This window comes from Megascapheus bottae, chromosome 26 (genome assembly GCF_031878675.1).
Source record: "Megascapheus bottae isolate mThoBot1 chromosome 26, mThoBot2.hap1, whole genome shotgun sequence".
NCBI lineage: Eukaryota > Metazoa > Chordata > Mammalia > Rodentia > Geomyidae > Megascapheus > Megascapheus bottae.
Genome location: NC_143534.1, coordinates 23,363,610 through 23,385,551, shown reverse-complemented (window position 1 = coordinate 23,385,551; position 21,942 = coordinate 23,363,610). Strand labels below are relative to the sequence as shown.

At 38.3% G+C, this 21,942-nt stretch overlaps 1 protein-coding gene across 6 annotated transcripts in view; it reads right to left on the bottom strand.

The window, feature by feature from the left end:
• The window catches only part of Ccny (cyclin Y), a 189,685-nt gene that overhangs the window by 21,263 nt on the left and 146,480 nt on the right, over positions 1-21,942 (bottom strand). For all 6 annotated transcript variants that reach the window (XM_090319153.1, XM_090319152.1, XM_090319154.1 and 3 more), the window contains 2 exons: positions 20,893-20,927; positions 4,764-4,864 (listed from right to left, as the gene is read on the bottom strand). In XM_090319153.1, the coding sequence (XP_090175279.1) occupies positions 4,764-4,864; positions 20,893-20,927 (136 nt within the window). The remainder of the gene's footprint in view (positions 1-4,763; positions 4,865-20,892; positions 20,928-21,942) is intronic.

Here is a 21,942-nt window from a genome sequence, read left to right as displayed (position 1 = left end):
CCTGGGACTAAGTACATTTTTTTCTTTTTCTTTTTTGTCTGTCCTGAGGCTTGAACTCAAGGCCTGGGCACTGTCCATGGGCTTTCTCAAGGTTAGCACTCTACCACTTGAGCCACAGCACCACTTCTGGCTATTTCAGTGTATGTGGTACATAGGAATTGAACCCAGAGCTTCGTGCATGCTAGGCGAGCACTCTACCACTAGGCCATGCTCCTGGCCCATGTACAGTTTTTCTGGACACAATAGAACATCAAGTAAAATTTAGAAATGAATTTCTCTATCAGAAATGTTTTCTTCATTTGTAAAATATAGGTACTATATAAAAGACAAAGGTACAGGGGGTGTGGGGGGGGGAGGGAAATGGGTACCAAGACATGTGAAAGGGCATCAATGTATGTGAATTAATGCACCTTCTATCTGGCAAATATCATGTAACCCTTTTACTAATTACAATAAAAAATATTATAAGAAAAAAAGAAAAAGAAAAAAAAGACAAAGGTACAAATGAAAGACTTTTAAAAATCTCCAATTTCATTGAAGATTTAGTCTCCAATGGAGGATTTAATCTCAACACTGGGGAGACCAGACCAAGATTCTAGGAAGATCAAGAGTTTAAGGCAAGCCTGAACTATATAGTGAGACCCTGTCTCAAAGACAAAATAAAGTAAAAATAGATGAACTGATATTTTAGCCAGCCATGATGGTAATACGCTTTTGGTAGCTGACACTAAATAAATAAATGCTCCTTTGCCTAAAGACAACTACTCTTAGGTTAAGATATATGACAGGCTTAAATTTTCCCTACCACGGTGACATTTCTTCCTTACCTTAAAAATTCTCAAGAACATGGCTTTAAATGGCTGACTATTCTGCATTACATTTTTTTCCCCTCACTCACCTTTATTTTACCTTATATTTCATTCTGATCCCTAATGGCCTGTATTTTCTTTATCTTTTTTTTTTTTTGTCAAAAGTAATGTATAGAAAATAAGAGTATCAGGGCTAGGAGTTTGACCTAGTGGTATAGAGTGCTCACCTAGCATGCACAAAGACCCGGGTTCATTTTCTTGATACTACATACATGGCGGGGGGGGGGGGGACGGAAGTGGTGCTGAGGTTCAAGTGGTACAGCTCTAGCCTTGAGAAAGTCCAAGGATGGAGGGGGGGAGGAGGAGGAGGAGGAGGAGGAGGAGGAGGAGGAGGAGGAAGAAATCTATGAATACCTATTCAAGTTCTCTGGGTGATTCACTTGCCAGTATTTTTAAATTCCCTTTAAAATAAAAAAAAACAAGCTATATTTACATCTTCTCAAATATTTTTGCTTTACTTTAAAATTTATTGAGGTGGTCAGAATTTTTTTTTTTTTGTTTCTAAGAATATAACTAATCAACTCTATGGGACTGTGTTCTCTCAGAGCATAGAAACTGCCATCCAGCAGGCCAACACTGAGACTTGATCCCAGAGAGCTCAAATGTTTGTCTGTGGCTTAATATGACTTAGTTACTCTTCTCTAACACCAAGATCATTTCTCTATAGCTATTCATTGAAATCATTTCAGCTAAGTGTTAAAAATACTCAAAAGCATGTAGTAACAGGGTTAGGAGTTTGGTCTAGTGATAGAATGCTTGCCTAGCAGGGTTCGATTCCTCGGTACCACATGCATAGAGAAAAGCTGGAAGTGGTGCTGTGGCTCAAGTGGTAGAGCTCTAGCCCAAGGACAGTGCTCAGGCCCTGAGTTCAAGCCCAGTACAGGCAAAAAAAAAAGTAGTAACAGATCCTTTTTCCTAACATGTCTAAATTCATCTAAGCTGATGAGGAGACTGTAGTTGGGGTGAAAGGGTTTCAGAATTCTAAATAGTATCATTAGGTCTAATAGTCCTATTTTAGAAATAGATTCAGATATATAATGCTGTTCAGTTTTAAGATGCTTTTGTGGCCTTTGGTTCTACCCTGTTTTCTTTGGGAAAAAAAGAGACATTGCTTTATTCATTAATAGTCATGTTGTGCCAACTACTTCCCTAAATCTAATGTTAGATTTAAATGGAATGTGTCATGTGATCAGCTTTAGTGTGGTAATTAGTTCAATATCTTTGACTGATTAGAAAAAAATGGTTCTTGCTTTTTCCAATAGAGAACATGAGAAAAACTGAAGTCAGGCCAACATGAGTTCACAACCTGGTTCCTTCACTTACTAGGATTAATTCAACTCTAGATTTTTAGCTCCTCACTATAGAATTAAGACAATACAACCTTGAGTTGTTATTTTGATCAAATGAAATAAAACACATAAAAGCATTATCCCCACTATAAATCTCAGAAAGTAAAAACTTAGTCATTTCTAAAATGGAAGCTTATTAATATGTTTGCTGGCTTCTCCAGCTTGGCCTCAGACAGAGCAAAGACAGCTGTTTTGTGGCCAATGCCCTCTCAAACCTATGTCCTGGAATGTGAGGGTACTGCAGAGAACGCGGAACTGCACATTTCTACAGCTCAGTATGCTGAGAAGGGAAGTCAATGGAAAAATGGGTCAGTCCCAGGCTTTCACCTTCACCCCAATTGCCCAGCCTCAGAGGTCTGGTTGTTTCTGCCATCTCCTGGGGAAATTGGCAAGGTAGCTCCAAGGAAGAGTCAGACCCAAGCCAAGAAATAGACATTCACCTGACCAAAGGGGGTCTGTTCAAGTACTTACTCCCCCCGCCTCACCCACCATATCAAAATAAAACAAGTTGGCATTATACTTGCCTTATTCTTGCCTAGAGGTGAGAGCAAAGCACTACAATCCTAACACTCCTGAAGATCAAGACAGGGTAGATTCTAGGAACACAGAAGGGCAACCATGGAGATGAAGGAATGGTCAGTTATCTGCTCTCTGATCTCCAAGGCAACAGGCTACAATTTTGTCTGCTGTGTAATGAGAGTTCTCTAACATCTTCTACTTTTCTGTGATCATCATTCCTGTAATAGTAAAGGATTCTGCAGGGACGAACTGGCTATCGAGGCATGCAGGAAAGCTGGCAAAGTCTAAATTCATACCATAGCTGATAGAATTTAGGAGAAAGATGAGAAAACCAAGTTTTTATTACAAGGATTGTCTTGAAAAAGATGCACAGCTCATATCCAGATCTTTATACTTTTTTTTCACTTGTGACTATCCTTCAACTTTTCACCTAACCTCGACTTGGAATTTACAAATCTGTGTGATAGCTTTGGCAATCTTCAATTTTGGACTGTTACCTCCAAATTAGTGCATAAACCCATTAGACCTCAAAGCATTCTCTTACAGAAACAGGTTATAGCTGGGGTGAGGTGGGGAAAGCATGGTCAGCCTATAGATGTTCATCTATGCCAATAAAGAGGCTAAGTTACATTTTTAATGGTTTTATCAATTGTATATATGTCAGGGAGGGGACAAGATGTTCTTGGACTGAGAGGAGGCAATGAAATAAAAAATGGTAGTTTCCTTTCTGGTAGGTTTTGGGAAAGGTTATATAGCAAAAGTTTTAAGACTGCATAGAAAGAATCTTCCTATCCCTGGTTTTGAACATTCCTATCCCTTCTGGTGAAATATCTCCTTCTTAAAAATGTCAAAGCGTGGCCAGGAGTTTAAGGCTGGTGGGAGAGTGCTTGCCTAGCATTCATGAAGACCCGGGTTTGATTCCTTAGTACCACATATATAGAAAAAAAGCCAGAAATGGTGCTCATATGAGGTTCTCAACTGTCCAATGAAGAGACACCTTTTCCAGCTTCTATCACTATTTGGATTTATACCTGATCATCATTTGCCATGCCCCAGGGCTTGGGCAGCAAGGAAAGAGGAGGCCATATTCCATTTGGATCTTGAAAGCATACAGCCATACAGCACAGAAGAAACACTGTATGAATGGGCACCTCCACCCACTCTCCTCCAGTGGACACTGTCCACATAAGCTGTCTTCATAGCCTGAGGCCATGACTGTCAGTCCAGTTAAGAAAATGTTTCTAAATCTAAAAATTCAGTCAAATCAAAGAAAGCACCTCCTATTTAGAAATTTCAACCCTTATTTTACATCCTAACATGTATTATAGTTAAATGATTACTTTCTTACACAAGTACAAAAATAAAATGTCCCATATTTCTCAGTTGGGTCACTGACCAACACATGGAGATCTGTGAGATTCCTAGCAGAAGTGGTTAACTGAGAGTGCAGAGGCATTACAGTGAAAAGTTAGTGCTTCCTGACTCCTTCAAATAAGGAAACAGAAGCACTGAAAGGCTAAGGATTTGACCTAAGTTCTTCCCTTCCTTCTTCTAGAAGTCCATTTTTAAATTTGGAACTAAGGCAAGATCCTACTGGAAAAAGAGCCAAGGGCAATCTCTCCCTGTCAGCTAAAGTTTCACCATGCCAGGGGCTTCCCACTGCAGTACAAGCTTTCAACAGGAAAAGTCTCACTGTATTTAGAAGGCAAAAATATTAGCAGCATTGGCATGATGGCTTTGACCGAAAGTGAAAATGTAAGACACATGCACAAAAATTAAAGGATTTTTTTTGGTCATCTATATTTGAAGCAATTTAAGATATTGTGTCTTTTAGATAAATAGACACAATCATTCCAAACATCTGACAACTATCAAAGCCACTTTTTAAAAAAGAATTCCCAAATTATCAGTGTTCCCCAGCCCCAAGCCGATTACTTGCAAATCCTATAATGAGCTAGCTTATCCATTAGAGAAAGGCATAAGAAAAGCACTGAATTAAGCAAAACTTTGAATACCCAATACCCACCATTTAATTGTATACTTGAGGTTTGGTTGACTGACTGTGCTATCATCTAGGAAAATAGTGGAGCAGGAGCTGTATTTCCTTGCTATTTGTCCTGGAGGATGCTAGAAAACAAGAGCAACAAGACAAAGACAATTACACAGGGCTCAAAATTCTTCCAAGGAACATCACCCCATACCAGATTAGACCACAAAAAATGTCTTGATGAGAAATGGCAACACTAGTACCACCAACAGAATAAAAACACTGTATTAAAGGCTGAGGTTCCTTGTTTTTCCATATGTAAGTTACCACCACCACTCTGGGTTTCCAACCTTCTTCATTAGGAAAGCAATATGCTACACCTTTGCAATCCAGCAAGTGTGTTTATTCTAGAGTCACACAAATCATTTGCTTCCTTAAGTAAAGGATGCAATACATTGCTCACTATGTTCATGAAGGCTATAAGATAAAGTCGTGAACTCACTATATCAATTTCTCTTCTCACGAGTTATAGGTTTGGTTATTTGAAATTGGATAGGGAAGGGGGGAAAACCAAGATGGGGGATGGGGGGAGGGTAATGGGGACCAAGACATGTGAAAGGGTATCAATGTATGTGAATTAATGCACCTTCTATCTGGCATGTAACCCTTTTATTAATTACAATAAAAATATATATAAAAAGATTTATTTAGGCTCCTGGTTAATCTACTTAAATTTTAGCAATTAATTTTATAAATTAAAATATTCCTTTGTTGGTGGTCAAAAATGTAATTTTTTTTAAATTGTAAAGATGATGTACACAGGGATTACAGTTACATGAGGTAATGAGTACATTTCTTCTGGAACAATGTTGCCTCCTTCCTCATTTTCTCCGTTTTGTTTCCCCTCCCAAACCTGTTTTCACACAAGTTGTATAGCTCATTATTCAACATAGTGTCTAGTGATATCACTGCTGAATTAGTCCCCTTTGTACCTCCATTACTGTACTTCCCCTTATCCTTCCCAAATCAGATCAACTAACATTCAAAAGGTACAGAAATGAAAGAGTGACAAAAGGGGGGTAACAGAAAGAAGAAAAAAAAACACAAAAAGTAAAATTTAAAGGCTACTGAGCCTTGGGGATCTTTTCCTAAAAATATTCTTTTGGTCTTATTGTACGAATGTTCAGAGTCTTGTTTAATTTATCATGTCTAAGTGTAATTTTTTTTTGTCTTTTACTATCTACTGTGCTTACCTGTAGGTATATGTGCACATTCTAATTTCTACAAATGGGGAAGCCATGCAGCCTGTTTCTTTGGGTCTGGCTTACTTTGCTTAATATTTTTTTCTAAGTCTTTCCATTTCCTAACAAATGGGGCAATGTCATTCTTTCTGATGAAAGCACAGAATTCCACTGTGTATACATACCAAATTTTCTTGTTCCATTCATCCACTGAGGGGTATATGGGCTGATTCCATATCTTGGTTATGGTAAACAATGCTGCAGTGAATATGTCTGTGCTGGTAGCTTTAGTGTGGCTTCTTTTAAAGTCAGTTGGATAAATACCCAGGAGTAGAATTGCTGGGTCATAGGGAAGCTCTATGTTTAGTAGTCTTTTGAGGAATCTCCCATACTGCTTTCCAAAGTGGTTGAACAAATCTACATTCCCACCAACAGTTTAGTACTGTTTCCCTACCAACATGTTATTGGTTCTCTTGATAATGACCATTCTAACTAGGGTGAGGTAGAATTTCAATTTTGATTTGCATTCTTTTATGGTCAGAGATGATGGACATCTCTTTCTATATCTGTTGGCCATTTATACTTCTTCTGAGAAGTCTCTCTTTATGTCCTTAGCCCACTTTCTAATTTGGTTGCTGTTTCTTTGAGGATTTTTTTTAGGGGTTTTTTGAGCTCTAAGTGTATTTTAGATATGAGGCCCTTGTCTGATATATAGCTAAAATGGTCTCCCAATCTGTAGGCTTTCTATCTATCTTGCTATGTCCTTCCTTTGACATGCAGAAGCTCTTCATTTTGATGCATCCCACTTATTCAGTCCTTCTTTGATTTGTTGTGATTCTGGATCTTAGGAAATTTTGACCCATGCCAAGGAGCCCTAGCATTTCCCCTATCCTTTGCAGTAATATTTTCATTATATCTGGTCTTACACTTAGGTCTTTGATCCACTTGGAACTGATTCTGGTGCAAGGTGATTTGTAAGGATCTAGCTTCAGTTTTCTGAACATGTATAAGCAATTTTCTAGCATCACTGGGCCTCATAACTACTCTTGTGCCAGTACCAAGCTATTTTTATTACTGTGACTTTGTAATAAGAGTTTGAAGTTTGGTACTGATATTCCTCCGGCACTGTTCTCCTATTACTCCAGATGAATTTTTGGATTGCTTCCTCTGTATCAGTAAAGAATGTTGTTGAGATATTGATGGGTATTGCACTGAATCTGTAGATAGCTTAGAGCAGTATTGCCATTTTCACAATGTTAAACCTTCCAATCCAGGAACGTGGAAGGATTTCTAAAATGTATTTTGAAGGGGAATACTGTCTGATGCTTTTTAAATACAACCAACAGTTGATTTACAGTATACTTAAACACTCTTATGATTGGTTCCTTTATAATTATACAGAGAATTTTAGAGCTACTTCTGAAAGGTAATGGAAAAGAAAACAGAATTTAAAATATATAATGACAGCTAATCAGATTCCAAGTAAGTTTTGACAATCATTTGGGAATTATGGTTTGTAGACAATAATTTGGATATCTCTGGATCAAAAAAAAAAACCCAACCTATGCCAAAAAGCTCCTACTTGCCTGATGTTATGTTGGCAGTCTGCCATTCTCAGCAACTAAAAGAAGACTAAGTGCTTAGGAATCATAAAATTCCCTGCCTTACTGCCCACCTACTAGTAAGACTCTTCAAGGTATAGTTCTGATTTTAGCATTTTTTATAGCTTTAATGCACGTTAAAGATATAAAAATGTCCTGTTCAATGCTTTGACATTTACTTCTTACATAGTAGGCAAATCTTTTTGTAATAAAATTTAAAAGTCTTCATTGGCCTGAGAAATATATAAACATATCTTCTCAAAATTAATAAATAAATCACCGCTAGAGGGCACTGTACTACCAAGTACTCTTGATTCTCCCTAGCCTTGGTTTTATATAAATAGCATTAGGTCAAAAGGAAATAAAAAATTCAAGTGAGGCTTGTTCTGAGGCTTCTCTCAGCCTCTCGTCTTTGTGTCCCCCACCTTCTCCCCACCCCCACAAGGTTATATAAAACAATGTATGGATGGTTTGGGGAAATTTAATGCATCATCACACTACATTATATCTGAGCTTCATCAACATTTATGGGTTTTCTGAGGAATCTCAGAGGTTCAAAAGAAAGGCCTTTGAGAAATGTGCATGAAATTATCTCCCCTTTCCCTGCTGCAGTCCTGGGCACTGAACACAGATCCTCGTGCTGGGTTAGTACTCCTATCATTCGAATGATGCCCTGGCCCTCTTTTTCTTTTGCCTCAGAAACAATTTTGCTAACTTTGCCCAGGCTAGTGGTGTCAAATTCATGATCCATCTTTGCCTCCAGGGTAGCTGGAATTATAACTAAGAACTGTCCTGCCCTGGTCTTTACCTTTCTTGCTACCTAGTCTCACTTCTTTTACCAAACTTTACTTCTCTAACTCCCCACATAGAGAATGAACATTTCTCTCTCTACATGTCATCTTAGGATTCTCACCCCATTGTCTAGTGACAGCTGAATTAATATTCAACTTCTTTTTGCTTACTAATAAGCAGCTCTCTTCTGATCTAACCCTGCCTGGCGGATCTCTTCACTTGAATCTTGCTTGTTTCTGGGTCCCTCATGTGGTACATCAATCTGTTCCTCCAACCAACTCAATGGCTTAAAAGCAGAACCCCACAGAACACTCCTGAAACTTCACTGGCACCTTACATCAATTGCTATTGATTCTACCTCCTAGGTATCTTTTCTCTATAGTACTCCTCCATTATCTGGTATCACTTTTCCCTTTAATAACAGTCTCTTGGTTCATTCCTCATTCTAGGAGGCAAAGCAAATCATGAGATCCTTCTGCATACATGATCACAGGATTTCCACTCACTACCTCTTCATCTCTACCACTGACTTCCTCCTTTCATGCACACTGCACTTAATACTCAGTTAACAGGAACAGTATCAAGTTTATTTAACAGCTATCACCTGGGAGCTAACAGTTTCTGGCTAGTGTTTGCATATATATTCATGTATAGCCACAAACACCCCCAGAAAAAGCAAGGAGATTTACCATTTTACACAGTAAGAATCAGAAAAATGAGGTAACATTTCCAAGGTCAAGACACCAGAGGTCAAATCTAGTGTCAAATCTACCACACTAGATCATGTCTTATTTGACTCCAATGTCTATATCTTCCTCTCTGGGCATACCCAGGGCCTTTTTCAAATCTCTGATGCAAGTCATCCTCCAGAGCTCTGCTGGTGGTCTTCCTCTGATGTCTTCCTGCTGTAACAACTACTTAGGTCATGTGTCCTTCTTTTGTCCTCCGTAGTACTGAGCACTTTGCACTTTTACTTGCCACTTACACATCCACATTCTGACTGGATACTGAGTGTGGTAGGTAGAAATGGGATGGTTTTCTTAAATCAACAGGTCTATCCCTGGGACTAATGTGCTCATAACCTAACAACCAGCCTTGGGAAATTTGTCTCCAAGATGGCAACAGGATTCTCTGTGAGCTTGCAGTGCCCGTGTAGCCATGGCCTGGCAGGTACAAGTGTGTAAGTAACACACAATGCAGCTCAGGACGAAGGCCTATGCTCATGAATGTTGACATGCTCAGGCACACTCAGGTGAGGCAGTGGCTACCAGAACCAAGTGTCCAAAGTTAATGTGACAAGATGCTGTAGAACATGGGGTGAAGAGCAGAGTTGCAGTCAGAAGCCTGGTGGTGTTCAGTGAACTGCACTGTCACTGAGCAGCTATGTAAATGTGGGCAAGTTACTCAGGGAGACTGATAAATCCTTCCTGCACGGGACAGTCTTAGTCTGCCCCTACTGTCCTGGAGTAACCAGTGAGAGTATACCCTTTCATACCTTTAAACGTCCTACATAGGGCCAGAAGTTATAAGGTCATCTTAGGCTTAACTTCTCTAATACCCTTACCTCAGAGATGGAGAACAGAACATTCTTCTCACTTTGAGGACCGCAAGAGACAGTACATGTCATGATCAAATATGATTAAATCATTTTGTTATACTCAAAAGCCTCTGGGCTTTAATGTCCCATTTTCAACGACTGAATTAAATGGGCCTATTTCTCAGGGCTGAACAGGATTAAATAAAATAAAAGCAACAAAATAATATGCTAGAGAAAAAGATGTGTGCAAAATTTATCCTTTTTCTAAAAGAGCTATACATGAAATCTTTAAAAATCAAAGCTCCTAGTTGGGTTTCGGTGGCTCACGCCTGTAATCCTAACTACTCAGGAGGCTGAGGTCTGAGGATCGTGTTTCATAGCTAGCCCAGGCATGAAAGTCCATGAGACTCATATCTCCAATTAACCACCAGAAAACCAGAAGTGGTGATAGAGCAAGTAGCCTTGAGCTGAAGAACTCAGGAACAGCACCCAGGTCCAGAGTTCGAGCTCCATGACCGACCAAAAAGGAAAAAAAAAAAATCAAAGCTCCTTATATTCTTTGTTTTATACCCAATTCAAAGGATGGCAAATTATGAGCATGAAAGAGATGAGGGGATTCTGTTTGTCCTAAGAAAGGAAGCAATACTACTGGTCTTTTACTATTACCTAGCTCAAGACCAGATACGCACAAGCATAGGACATTGGTGGGCAAAAAACTTGGAAGATATGGAGGACACCTACTAGACACTGGGTATACTATCTTCAAAGAATCCTGAAAGAGTATGCTGACAAGCCTTTCAATTCACCATGCAGTCATTGCTGGCCTTCCTAAGTGTGTGCAAGACCAGAGCTTATCAGCAAGGCAGAAAGCCTTGATGAGGTCCTCTCTGTAGAAGCCACAGGACTAGAAAAGAACAGCAACCTCATCTTTAATATGTGTGTTAGCCACCTACTATTCTGGAAAGAGAAAGGAATAAGCAGTTTTAAGAACATCAAGGTTTTAACCGCAAGGAAAGTTTGAAAAGCAGAAAATAGCCAAGGAGTTGATAAGGAATAAATTTATTCTGCAAAAGCCAAAACCCACAACTTTGGATGTTAACAATAAACAGGGAAAATGTCAATCTTGAGGCAGAACTCTGCTCTTTGTGAGTCAGGAATGCATCATTACTAAATAATTGTATTCTTAGTTTACTTTAACCCCAACTTCAATTTCAGCCTCATCATGGCACCATGCATAAGAAGTACATCTGTAATAAGAAGCATATCTCATTATAATCCCAACTGAAAGGTAAAACTTAGAAATACTATTCTAAAGGTCTAGTGTGATCAAAGGCTGCAACAGCAGCCTTAGCTTCTTAGCCTTAGCCTTAGCTCACTAAGCTACAATGTGTCCTCAGAAGGGACTCTCTCCAGAGCTTTCCCAGCAGTGAGCTGTGATTTATACTATAACTTATACTATCTGAATTCCTTCTGCAGCTATTAAAGAAAATCATTTCCCAAAAAACATTTTTCTAAATTACTTCAGGGTTTGTTTGTGGGTTTTTAGGGGTGGGGGAGTTGTTGTGTGCGTATGTGCTTGAACTTGGGCTTCAAGTTCTCACTTGGCTTTTATACTCAAGACCAGTGCTCTATCACTTGAGCTACACTTCCACTTTCCAGCTTTTTGCTGGTTAGTAGGAGAGAAAAGTGTAGACTTTTCTGCCCTGGCTGATTTTGAACCTTGATCACCTTATCTCGGCCTCTTCCAGTTAAAATCATAGGTGGGACCCACCAGTTCTACTTCAGTTTCTTTCTTTTTTTTTTTTTTTAAAGACAGTGTTTTCCCCCTTCTTTCTCTCTAGCCCCATATAGATCCCTCCCCCCTCCAGGCTGTAGTTTTGGGGCCAATGTGTGATGGATATAAGCTTATTTTTATCCAAAGATCTGTATAGCAAAAAGTTTTTACTACGCAGGTAACTTTGCTGCTGAGAAAGACTATATTTTAGGTTAGTCTAAACATAGAATGTAAGAAATTCAAGTTACTTCCCCACTTTGTTGAAGAGCTCTCCCCCACATAATAAACTATCATAGAAATTCAAACTCAACAAGTACAACACAAATAAGACCTTAAACACATACCATTTCCACTGTACTCCACAGCTATCCTATAGTTAGGAGGCAAGTGGTACTAATCCTTACTCTATGTGACTTAATTAAAAGCATTTTTCCAAGTGACATAGCAATACAGTATCTCAAAGCACAGGGGATCTTAAGACTCTGAACTGATTCCTAATAAAGTCATCTTCTTGCTATATCAAACTGTTCTTAAGTAACATATTTCCATTGTTTTCTATAATAGCAATTTATTAGTGAAACCATGACTGGTTTCAAAGAGCTATTTTTCCCCCCTTAGGGTAAAGTTTTAAAAAGAAAGGAAAAAATGATTGTGCTTTGAAGATGAAAGGATCTTACTAGTGATCAGAGTAAAAAGTCAAACTTATAGACAGCAAACAAAATATTAAAAGCCAAAGACCAGCTTATTTGGAAAAGTCTGACAATTCTTCAAAATATACAACACTGATTAATCACATAATGTAGTAATTCTACTCCTAAGTATATACCCAAGAAAATAAAAAACGTGTCCACACAAAACCTTGTATAAGAATGGTTCATGGGATGGGTGCCAGTGGCTCACACCTGTAATCCTAGCTACTCAGGAGGCTGAGATCTGAGGAATGCAGTTCAAAAGCCAGGCTGAGCACAAAAGTCTGTGAGACTTACCACCAATTAACCATCAGAAAACCTGAGGTGGCGCTGTGGCTCACGATGTAGAGTGCTAGCCTTGAGCTGAAGAGCTCAGGGATAGTGCCGAGGCCCAGAGTTCATCCCCACCACCACAAAAAAAAAAAGAATGATTCATGGCAATATCATTCAAAATAGTCAGAAGAATGGCGAGTTTGGCCTAGTGGTAGAGTGCTTGCCTAGCATGCACGACGACCCAGGTTCGATTCCTCGGTACCACATGCATAGTAAAAAAAAAAGCCGAAAGTGGTGCTGAGGCTCAAGTGGTAGAGCTCTAGCCTTGAGAAAGTCCAAGGACAGTGCTCAGGCCCTGAGCTCAAGCCCAGGACTGGCAAAAAAAAAAAAAAAAAAGAAAAGAAAAGAAAAAAAAATAGAAGGTGGAAATAACCCAAATGTCCAATCAACTGATACGATAGTATCAAAACGTGATCTATATCTATAAATCAATTCATATCCATAAAAAGGAATTAAGTTCTTATGTATTCTACTACATGATGAATTTTAAAAACACCAATCTCAGTAAAAGATGATTACAAAGACCTTATATTATAATCACATTTAAATGAATGTCCATAGAAACAGGAAGATTAGCTGTTGCCGGAGACAGAAGGGGAAGAGATACAAGGAGTCCTGGCTCTTGATATTTCTTTTTAAAATGTAAATGTTATGTTTTCAAATTGATTGTGGTGAGGTTTACACAACTCTGGGAATATACTCAAAACCAATCCATTGTATACTTCAAAAGATTTTATAGGGGCCGGGAGTTTGGTCTAGTGGTAGAGTGTTTGTCTCGCATGCACGAAGACCCAAGCACACATATGTACCACATACATAGAAAAAAGCCAGAAGTGGTGCTGTGGTTCAAATGGTGGAGCTCTAGCCTTGAGAAAGCCCAAGGACAGTATTCAGGGCCCTGAGCTCAAGTCCCAGGACTGGCACAAAAAAAAAAGAAAAAAAAGATTTTTATAATGTCTATTATAAATCAATAATAAATAATAATTAAAATAAATTTTAAATAAGACTTGTTCAAAGGCCAAAGTTAAGAAAAAAAATCTATGAAACCATGGAATTGGAAATTTAAGGCACTGATATAAACCTGTAATTACTATTTACTGGCTATGTCTGTTAAAGGAGTCTGTAAGCAATGCAAGTTACATACTTTATATCAGCTCCTTTCTTCTGATACTGTTTCTCACTAAAAGGATTCTAGGCTCCAGCTGGCTTGTGATAAGAGAAAGGTGGTGTAAAATGAGCCTGAAGTATCTTACTGTGCCAAAAAGTAAGCAAGTGCTAAAAAGGGATAAGACATACACAGAACTATTCATGGGGGGAAACGCAATTAACCAACGTTATGCCTAAGTAAAGTATCAAAACTATCACTGAAAAATCACAAATCCTTAAGTCTATACTGCAGATGGATAAGAGATGGAAAAACAGATGGACAAATGGACATGTAGAAAGACAGTTGTGAAAGGCAGGCTTTCTCCAAGGGCAGAAATATAGTGACAAATATGTATCAGGTAGCAGGGCTAGAAAAGTATCATCTTGTAACTGAAATAATACAGGCAAAATGGTCAACAGATAATGAACTTGATAAAGGGCAGTTTATCTGTATAGTCCTAAGCTATCTGACTAGAGACTGCTCAGTAGATGCCAGGGAGAAAACCAGCAAGATATACATTGGAGAATCTGGGCAATACCTTACAGATCATCAAAATCAGCATAAAAATCAGGGGCAGATATTGCACACCTATAGATCAGATGCACTCAAAAATGCAAAAATGTAAATTGTCTGTGAATGCTCATGATCCTTCAGCAAATTCAAAATGAGAAGAAAATGTTCTGATACAAACAATCTACTGGCTCTGCATTCAACAGTGTCAATGCTGTGAAAGATAAAGGTACACTAAAGAACAGTGGCAATATCAACTAAACATGCTATGTGAGACCCCAAAGCTTAATTAAAACGTAAAGCTTAACTTTTGGACAGATAACCAAAAAGAACTCTTATCAATGTTAAATTCCTGACTGCAAACAATATTGTATTTATAACAGAGAACAATGTTGGGCTCAGGTGACATTCACTGGGGCATTAGAAGGCAAATGGGCATGATATAGGAAATGACTCCAGGGTAATTCAGAAAAAAACAAATGTATTCTCATGACCAGAGGATGAGTATAAAGCAATGCAACACTGATATCAAAATTGGTGAATCTGAGTAGAGTAGATGAAAACTCTCTGTGTTATTATAACAAGTTGTTGAAAACACTAACAGATGCTGAGGCAGACTATTCACTTTAGGGAAAGTGAATTTTAGAACAAGTCTTTCTGATGAAGTTCCTGTTCCAATCTCTACTTCAAAGTCCTTGAGCAAGTGGGAAAGCTGAGGGCTGAGAGAGTAAAGTGAGGGACAAGATAGCTGTATGGCTAGTGAAAGTGCCTCAATGTTTGTCTGGCCAGGGTGAGGAGCAGCTGTGCTTTCTATCTCCTCTGTAATAGGAATCAAAAAATTAGACTGGGGCAAAATAAAAACTATACCTGATAATACCTGAAAAATGGGAAAACCAGTCAGGGATGAGATGCATCATATAGAAAAAATCTGGAGTTTCAGACATGGCATCTCCTACAAAGAACATGAATTTTCTGAGTCCAACATCTGTTGTGACCCTGTCATGTGGCTGTCTTAGTGAAGACAATTGTCATGTTCAAAATAACCTGTCGAGATTACTACAGGGAAACAAAGCCTCCTTTTAAAATATCTGTACTCACCATGTTGCACTTCTAGTACTACATCCTTTGTCCACATAACTAGAGAGACAGGTGAGTGGAAAGAGGAAACATAAAGGGCAGAAAGAGAAAGCTGAGCCCTAGATTAAATTCCAAGCACTGCAGAGAGAATGCAGTGTGTATGTGTGGAGGGGGGAGGAGATCCCATTACACATATACACTGCTTATGATATAACCAGTACCTTAAAGACCTGGAATTCCATATACTTTTTACCTGTATCAACATTTTTATGTACACATAGTACTTTTATTTCTAGATATTCTGTGAAGGAGAAATAAGAGATAAAAGACTAAAACATCTACTCTGTAAGGAGAAATAAATCAAATAGAATGAGCAGTTAGAATTCTATGATATCTGATGTTTTAGTAGCATGTGAAAAAATTCTATATTCTATAATTATTGTTTTAACTACTTTCTCAACTAGATTTTAAATTACCTGAAGTTAAAATTTTCTCACTTTCCATACACTTATACTGACACCCACATAGTTATCTATTAAAAGCAAATCTTATAGAAGCAAAAGCAAAATTTAGAATTTTCTTAAATGTCAGTTCCTAGGTTTCACTCATGTAATTACTTTCATAACTCTCAGATAAAGAGTATAATGAGAAAATATATCATTTTACAAAAAGTACCATTTGTATCTCACTCAAAGTTAAAGGGTAGGGGCTGGGAGCATAGTCTAGTGTTGAGTCCTTGTCTAGCATGCACAAGCCCTGGGCTTGATTCCTTGGTGCCACATATACAGAAAAGGCTAGAAGTGGTGTTGTGGCTCAAATGGTAGAGTGCTATCCTTGAATAAACCCAAGGGCAGTGTTCAGGCCCTGACTCAACCCCCAGGACTGGACCCCCCAAAACCCTAAAAGGCAGAAATCAACCCAAAATTGAACTACTGACATCAGCAGTTTTAGAAAGGAAATAAACAAAACATACTTCTCCTAGGAAATCCTGGTCTTAGTAATTATGAAAAAACGATATGTATTCATACACAAAATAAAGAAAAACTTCACCAATTCCAAGATCCGTAACAGATCTTGAAAAGTTAAATTCAACTTAGCCAAACTGCAATAAGTAATATCAGTAATACTTGTATGTTCTGTGTGCTACGCCCTTTAAGTCAAGTAGAAGGGAGACAAGACAACTGAGACAAGACTTTTCCACTTTCCACGATTTCCCAGGACTTGAACAAAGTTCTTTTACCTCCAAGCTCAACTAGTGATATGATGGTTGCTTAAATGTTAAATGACATTCTGTAGTTGCTTTATTTCTTCAGGATGCTTCTACAACAATCATTTGTCTCAATGTTGAGACAGACTTTGAACTGAGTAAGAACAATACCACAAAGCATCCCAGTTCTGCTTCCTCATTTCAAAGGACTTGTGCAGCAAAATGGCACCTAAAAATAACTAGTCACATTAGATCTAATTTATAAAATGTATGTGTAAACATACACATGGGCTCATATACATATACACACAAATATATTAACTAAAGGGTGGTATATGCAGGGAAGTATTCCAATGATATAACTTCTCTGAACAAGTAACAAATAAATACCAGGAAGCTGGAATTTGTGGTGTTTGAGTGGTGGTGTCAAGGGGTAACGATTAGATGAATGAACAGGAAGGGTGGGATAATAAAGTCATGATATTGTGTGTGTGTGTGTGTGTGTGTGTGTGTGTGTGTGTGTGTGTAATAGATATATATAGTATATATTTAAAAACTAGGAAAATTAAGTGGATGGATGGGATTGGAGAGATGAAAATGATGAAATGGGTGACATTAATCAAGATGCATTAAACTAACACGTTGAACTGAAATCCTTTGTATACCTACTCAAGTCTTAAAAGAAATATAACAGAGGTGATGACATTGGTTGGATTTCTTAAAAATACAGAACTAAAAAGAAAAAGAAAAAAGGAAGTAGCTGGCCATTCTATTATTGTTTCCTTCAGTTTTGAATTCACTTCTTATAATGCCATATTCATTTTAGCTATTCTGTCACAAGGTGGCAGGAGGATGTCATAGAAAAACTATGTTACAAAAGACATGAGTTTGGAAGTGGCACTGTGACTCCAAGGATAGAGCACTAGCCTTGAGCTGAAGAGCTCAGGGACAATACCCAGGCCCAGAGTTCAAGAAAAAAAAAAAAGCATGAATATTTCCTGAGGTTCAGGGGCGTTATACTGCAGGCACCTACAAGATTATAATGTTTAGTGTACAATGTATAATGAGAGATTTTCACACTTTAATTAAAACATTTACTAAAGTAGCTATCTTACAACAGTAAACACTAGGAAATTTAAATAATGATGTATATAACCTTTTAAAGCTAGGTGCCAGTGACTCATGCCTGTAGTTCTAGCTACTCAGGAGACTGAGATCTAGAGAAGAGTGGCTTAAGGCCAGCCACATCAGAAAAGGTTGCTAGGCTCCACCAGCAAAAAAAAAAAAAATTTTAAACAAAATAATAACCAGCAAAAAAAAGTAGGGCTGAAGATATGACTCAAGTATAAAGCATCAACCTAGCAAGCATGAACACCACCATTGTCCAAAAATAAACAGTCAATTCTGAGCCAAATCCCCTCTCCTCGAGTTTTTATTTTCTATATCCCTTTCCACTTGTACATGTGTACTGTTCACTGGTTTCTCTCCAACTTGAAGAGGTTCCCTGCCCTAGAGTCAGCATTATTACCCTTGGAAGGGTGAGTGAACCTTCCGCCCCTCCACAACTTATTTCTCTGAACTGGCTTATTTTTTTAATCTTACAGTCAACTTTTGTTTTTAATTTCTCTTAAATGGCCTCTTTGTGGACTATCCAAGCTAGAATGTACTAGGTATATATAGTATTCAGAAACTTGAAGGAAGAAGTGAAGAAAGAATAATCCATATAACAAAGCAAATAGAACACAAGATTTTAGAAACTAGGGAAAAAAAATCAAAGACAACATCCCTCACAATGTTCATTAAAATGGAATAAGATTACATAAACAAGGACAAAAAAAACACGTCATTTCAGAATTCAGCAGCAAATTCAGATTTTTTTAACTTATGATTCATATTCAAAATCCATCCCACAGATTGTCCTATAATTTTTTTTTTGCCAGTCTGGGGCTTGAGCTCTGAGCCTGAGCACTGTCCTTAAGCCTTCTAAAGGCTAGTGGCTCTCCCACTTGATCCACGGCACCATTCCCAGCATTTTTCTATGTATGTGGTACCAAGGAATTCACCCAGGTCTTCGTGCATGCTAGGTAAGCACTCTACCACTAGGCAAATTTTTTTAATTATAAACATTATTTCTAATTTTAAGTAAACAACTAGTCCCAGAGTCTCACTGGCAAACAAATGAGAGCTAAGCTTCAATTTCAGGTCCACTGTTGACTTGGGTGCCTTGACTTCATCAGTAAATTGTGAATGATTCATGGTATAAACCTTGGATGATTACTGTGATAACTAAATGAAGTAAGGACATGAAATAGATTAGAACAGAACCTGGCACACATGCAGGAAAACACTCACAGACTATATTAATAATTACCACTCTCTCCTATTATTTTTTTATTTTTTATCTTGTTACACCCAAGTCCACAAACAAATACAGTGGTTTGTTAGTCTACTCAAACGTGCAGAAATCTCATTGTGATTCTATTTCAGAGGGTCCTATCACAGACACAACATATGAGTTCATTCCAGTCAGGTTTGTGTCCGAAAAGGAGGCCATTTTCTGTCCCAGGGTTGTGTGTAATATAAGATACTAAGCCCAGGGCTTTCTTGTTCAGAACAAAGCATCTAAGAGATCTCAGTAACTGTGTGTTTTCACTGTGTCGATGGATGAAAGGTTCTGTTGAAGTGCAAAGGCTGGGCTGACTTACAGAGAATATTCCCATCCCAGTCTGTGGATTTGGACTCAGTGTGGCAAGTGCCACATTGTGTCAGACATAAAGCTTAGGGTTAAATGGAGTATATGAAAAGGATATGCAAGTTCAAACTATGACTTCACATCCACCTCATTAGCCACACAATCAGAAGAGTGTGGTGTAGACAAGCAAGCCCACCACTCTCTCCTCTCCTCACTCCACTTTGAGTGAAGCTGCAGTCTATAATGAGGGTGGCCTGACTGTAGTTTCAGCTCTGCTTTCCTTTGCAAGCTTTGTTGGCAGACATGCAAATGGATCGGAAAATGTTCAGGTAGATGCAGGAGATAAGCAAGAAAGGAAGCACTTAGAGAATTAGTCTCAATTACCACATATCTAGATTTACTGCAAAAAAAGGAAAGGGAAAAGGAAGACAGGCACACCGATTTTCATTATATTTTCCTCACATCATTTCCATACACTGTCATAGACACTTCACAGCAACACTTCTAAATTTGAGGATACCAGGGAAGAGGTCAGGAAGAATTTTTTAGAAACAGATAAAACTACAAAGTAGATAGATGAACACATGTACTGACATTCTGACAAAGGAATCACCAGTTCCTTTTCTTATGGGTCTCATAGAGTACACCTCTACAGTACATGACACAGCATTGGAAATTTTTAAAAGCATGTTTTGTCCTGATTTTCAAGGGGTAGCAAATAAAATATTATGCTTTTAAGTGTCTTTTGCTAACAGTTTTAGTGCTAAATAATTCAAGGTTTGCAAATAATTATGTGCAGGTAGTCTCAGAATCCAAAAACAGATATATAAGAGGTAAGATACAACATTCTTATTTTCAGAATGAAAGTTTATAGCATACTTATTTTTGTAATTTTCCTACTTCACTATTCAAAACCTTATGGAGCGGGGTAACAGCCACTTGTCTGGTGGCAGAGTTACCAAGGGGGCCAGCTAGTTTTAGCTGCTACTCAAGGAAGAGGGAAAAGGTATCTGCAGGAACTGATTGCTCCTGGCTGCCAGATGAGGGACATACTGCTCAGGATGGCCAAAGGACTAGAGGTGACTTGTGGAGCAATTAAAGTATGAAATGTATCCTCATTTTGTTGAGGCTATACTCAAAGAACGTACAAACGTAACAGCAACAGAGCGGAAGAGTGAAGAGGCAGACAGCCACTCACAGAAAGTGATTATTTATTCAAATGGAACTGAGTTATAAGAAAACAAAAAAATTAGGGAGAATAAAATTAAGAAAAGATTGAAAATTTAAAAAGGAATTGCTTTCATTCTGAACTCTTCTCATTTGCTGTGATACTGTCCACACATCTCTTCCCATTAATAGTGCTGTATAAGGAATCTAGCAAATCATTCAGGACTGTGTATAAATACCAAGCTATGCCTTTATAAGCTAAAATGAGCATAAATACATTTCAACATTCTTTCCATTCTTCTAAGTATTTACAGAAAAGCATTTTCACCCACCAAAGAGTTATTGAAGCTCTTTATATTTCACAGTCATCATGAAAAACACAGGAAGACAGCTTCACTTACATGGTTAATGAAGAGACTCTTGCGTTTTTCTCTCACTGTAAAAACAAAAGATGCAACAGAAATGTTATAGGTCTGCAGGCAACTCTAGGCAGGTTACTGAATACTGGGCCTCCATGATGTGGTCCCATCCACCAACCAGTGTACCCAGTCACACATTTACTAAACACAGAATACAGGTACAAATGCAGATCTCAATTTGGTTAACAGACAGAAATAAATGTACACCCACTTAAACAAAAAGCACCCTCAAAAATAACTACAACTAACATCAATTAAAGGGCAACAGATTTCTAGTAACTAAATGAAATACTGTTAAGTAGAAAATCTCACCAAACTTATATACATTCCTTATTTAACGTGAATAATAATAGGATTACTAACGTATAACCCAATCAAACCTATAAGTACACAAATTAGATGAGTGAAATGTTTTTTTACTTTTTTTTTTGCCAGTCCTGGGCTTGAACTCTGGGCCTGATCACTGTCCTTGGGCTTTCTCAAGGCTAGCACTCTTCCACGTGAGCCACAGCACCACTTCCAGCTCTTCTATGTATGTGGTACCGAGGAATCGAACCTGGGGCTTTGTACATGCTAGGCAAGCACTCTACCACTAGGCCAAACTCCCAGCCCAGAGGAGTGAAATGTTAAGTAACTACAATTATAACACAACTGTAGGATTCAGGCCAGTTAAGGTACTTCACAATTGTTTTTAGTCATGGAAACCATCTGCTCTACATATTGGATGTATAGCCCGAACTCATGTCTAGGCCAGCTGGCATCTTGCAACATTCCACCCCCAGGAGGTTGATAGGACTCCTGATAATAAACACTGTTCCACCTGACTAACCTCAAATGCACTGTATGGCTTGGTTTCCAGTGCTGATCAGAATGGGATGCCTTGGCCACAGGAACTAGAAGGGTCAGAGAACCCAGATAAACTTCTGTTCACTCTACTGTGCTAACTCTACTAACCACTCCCGGCCCAGACTGGCTTTTGTTGGCTTGTCCTAGCGTGTCAACACACTTTCTCAGTTATTCAATGTGGAGAAT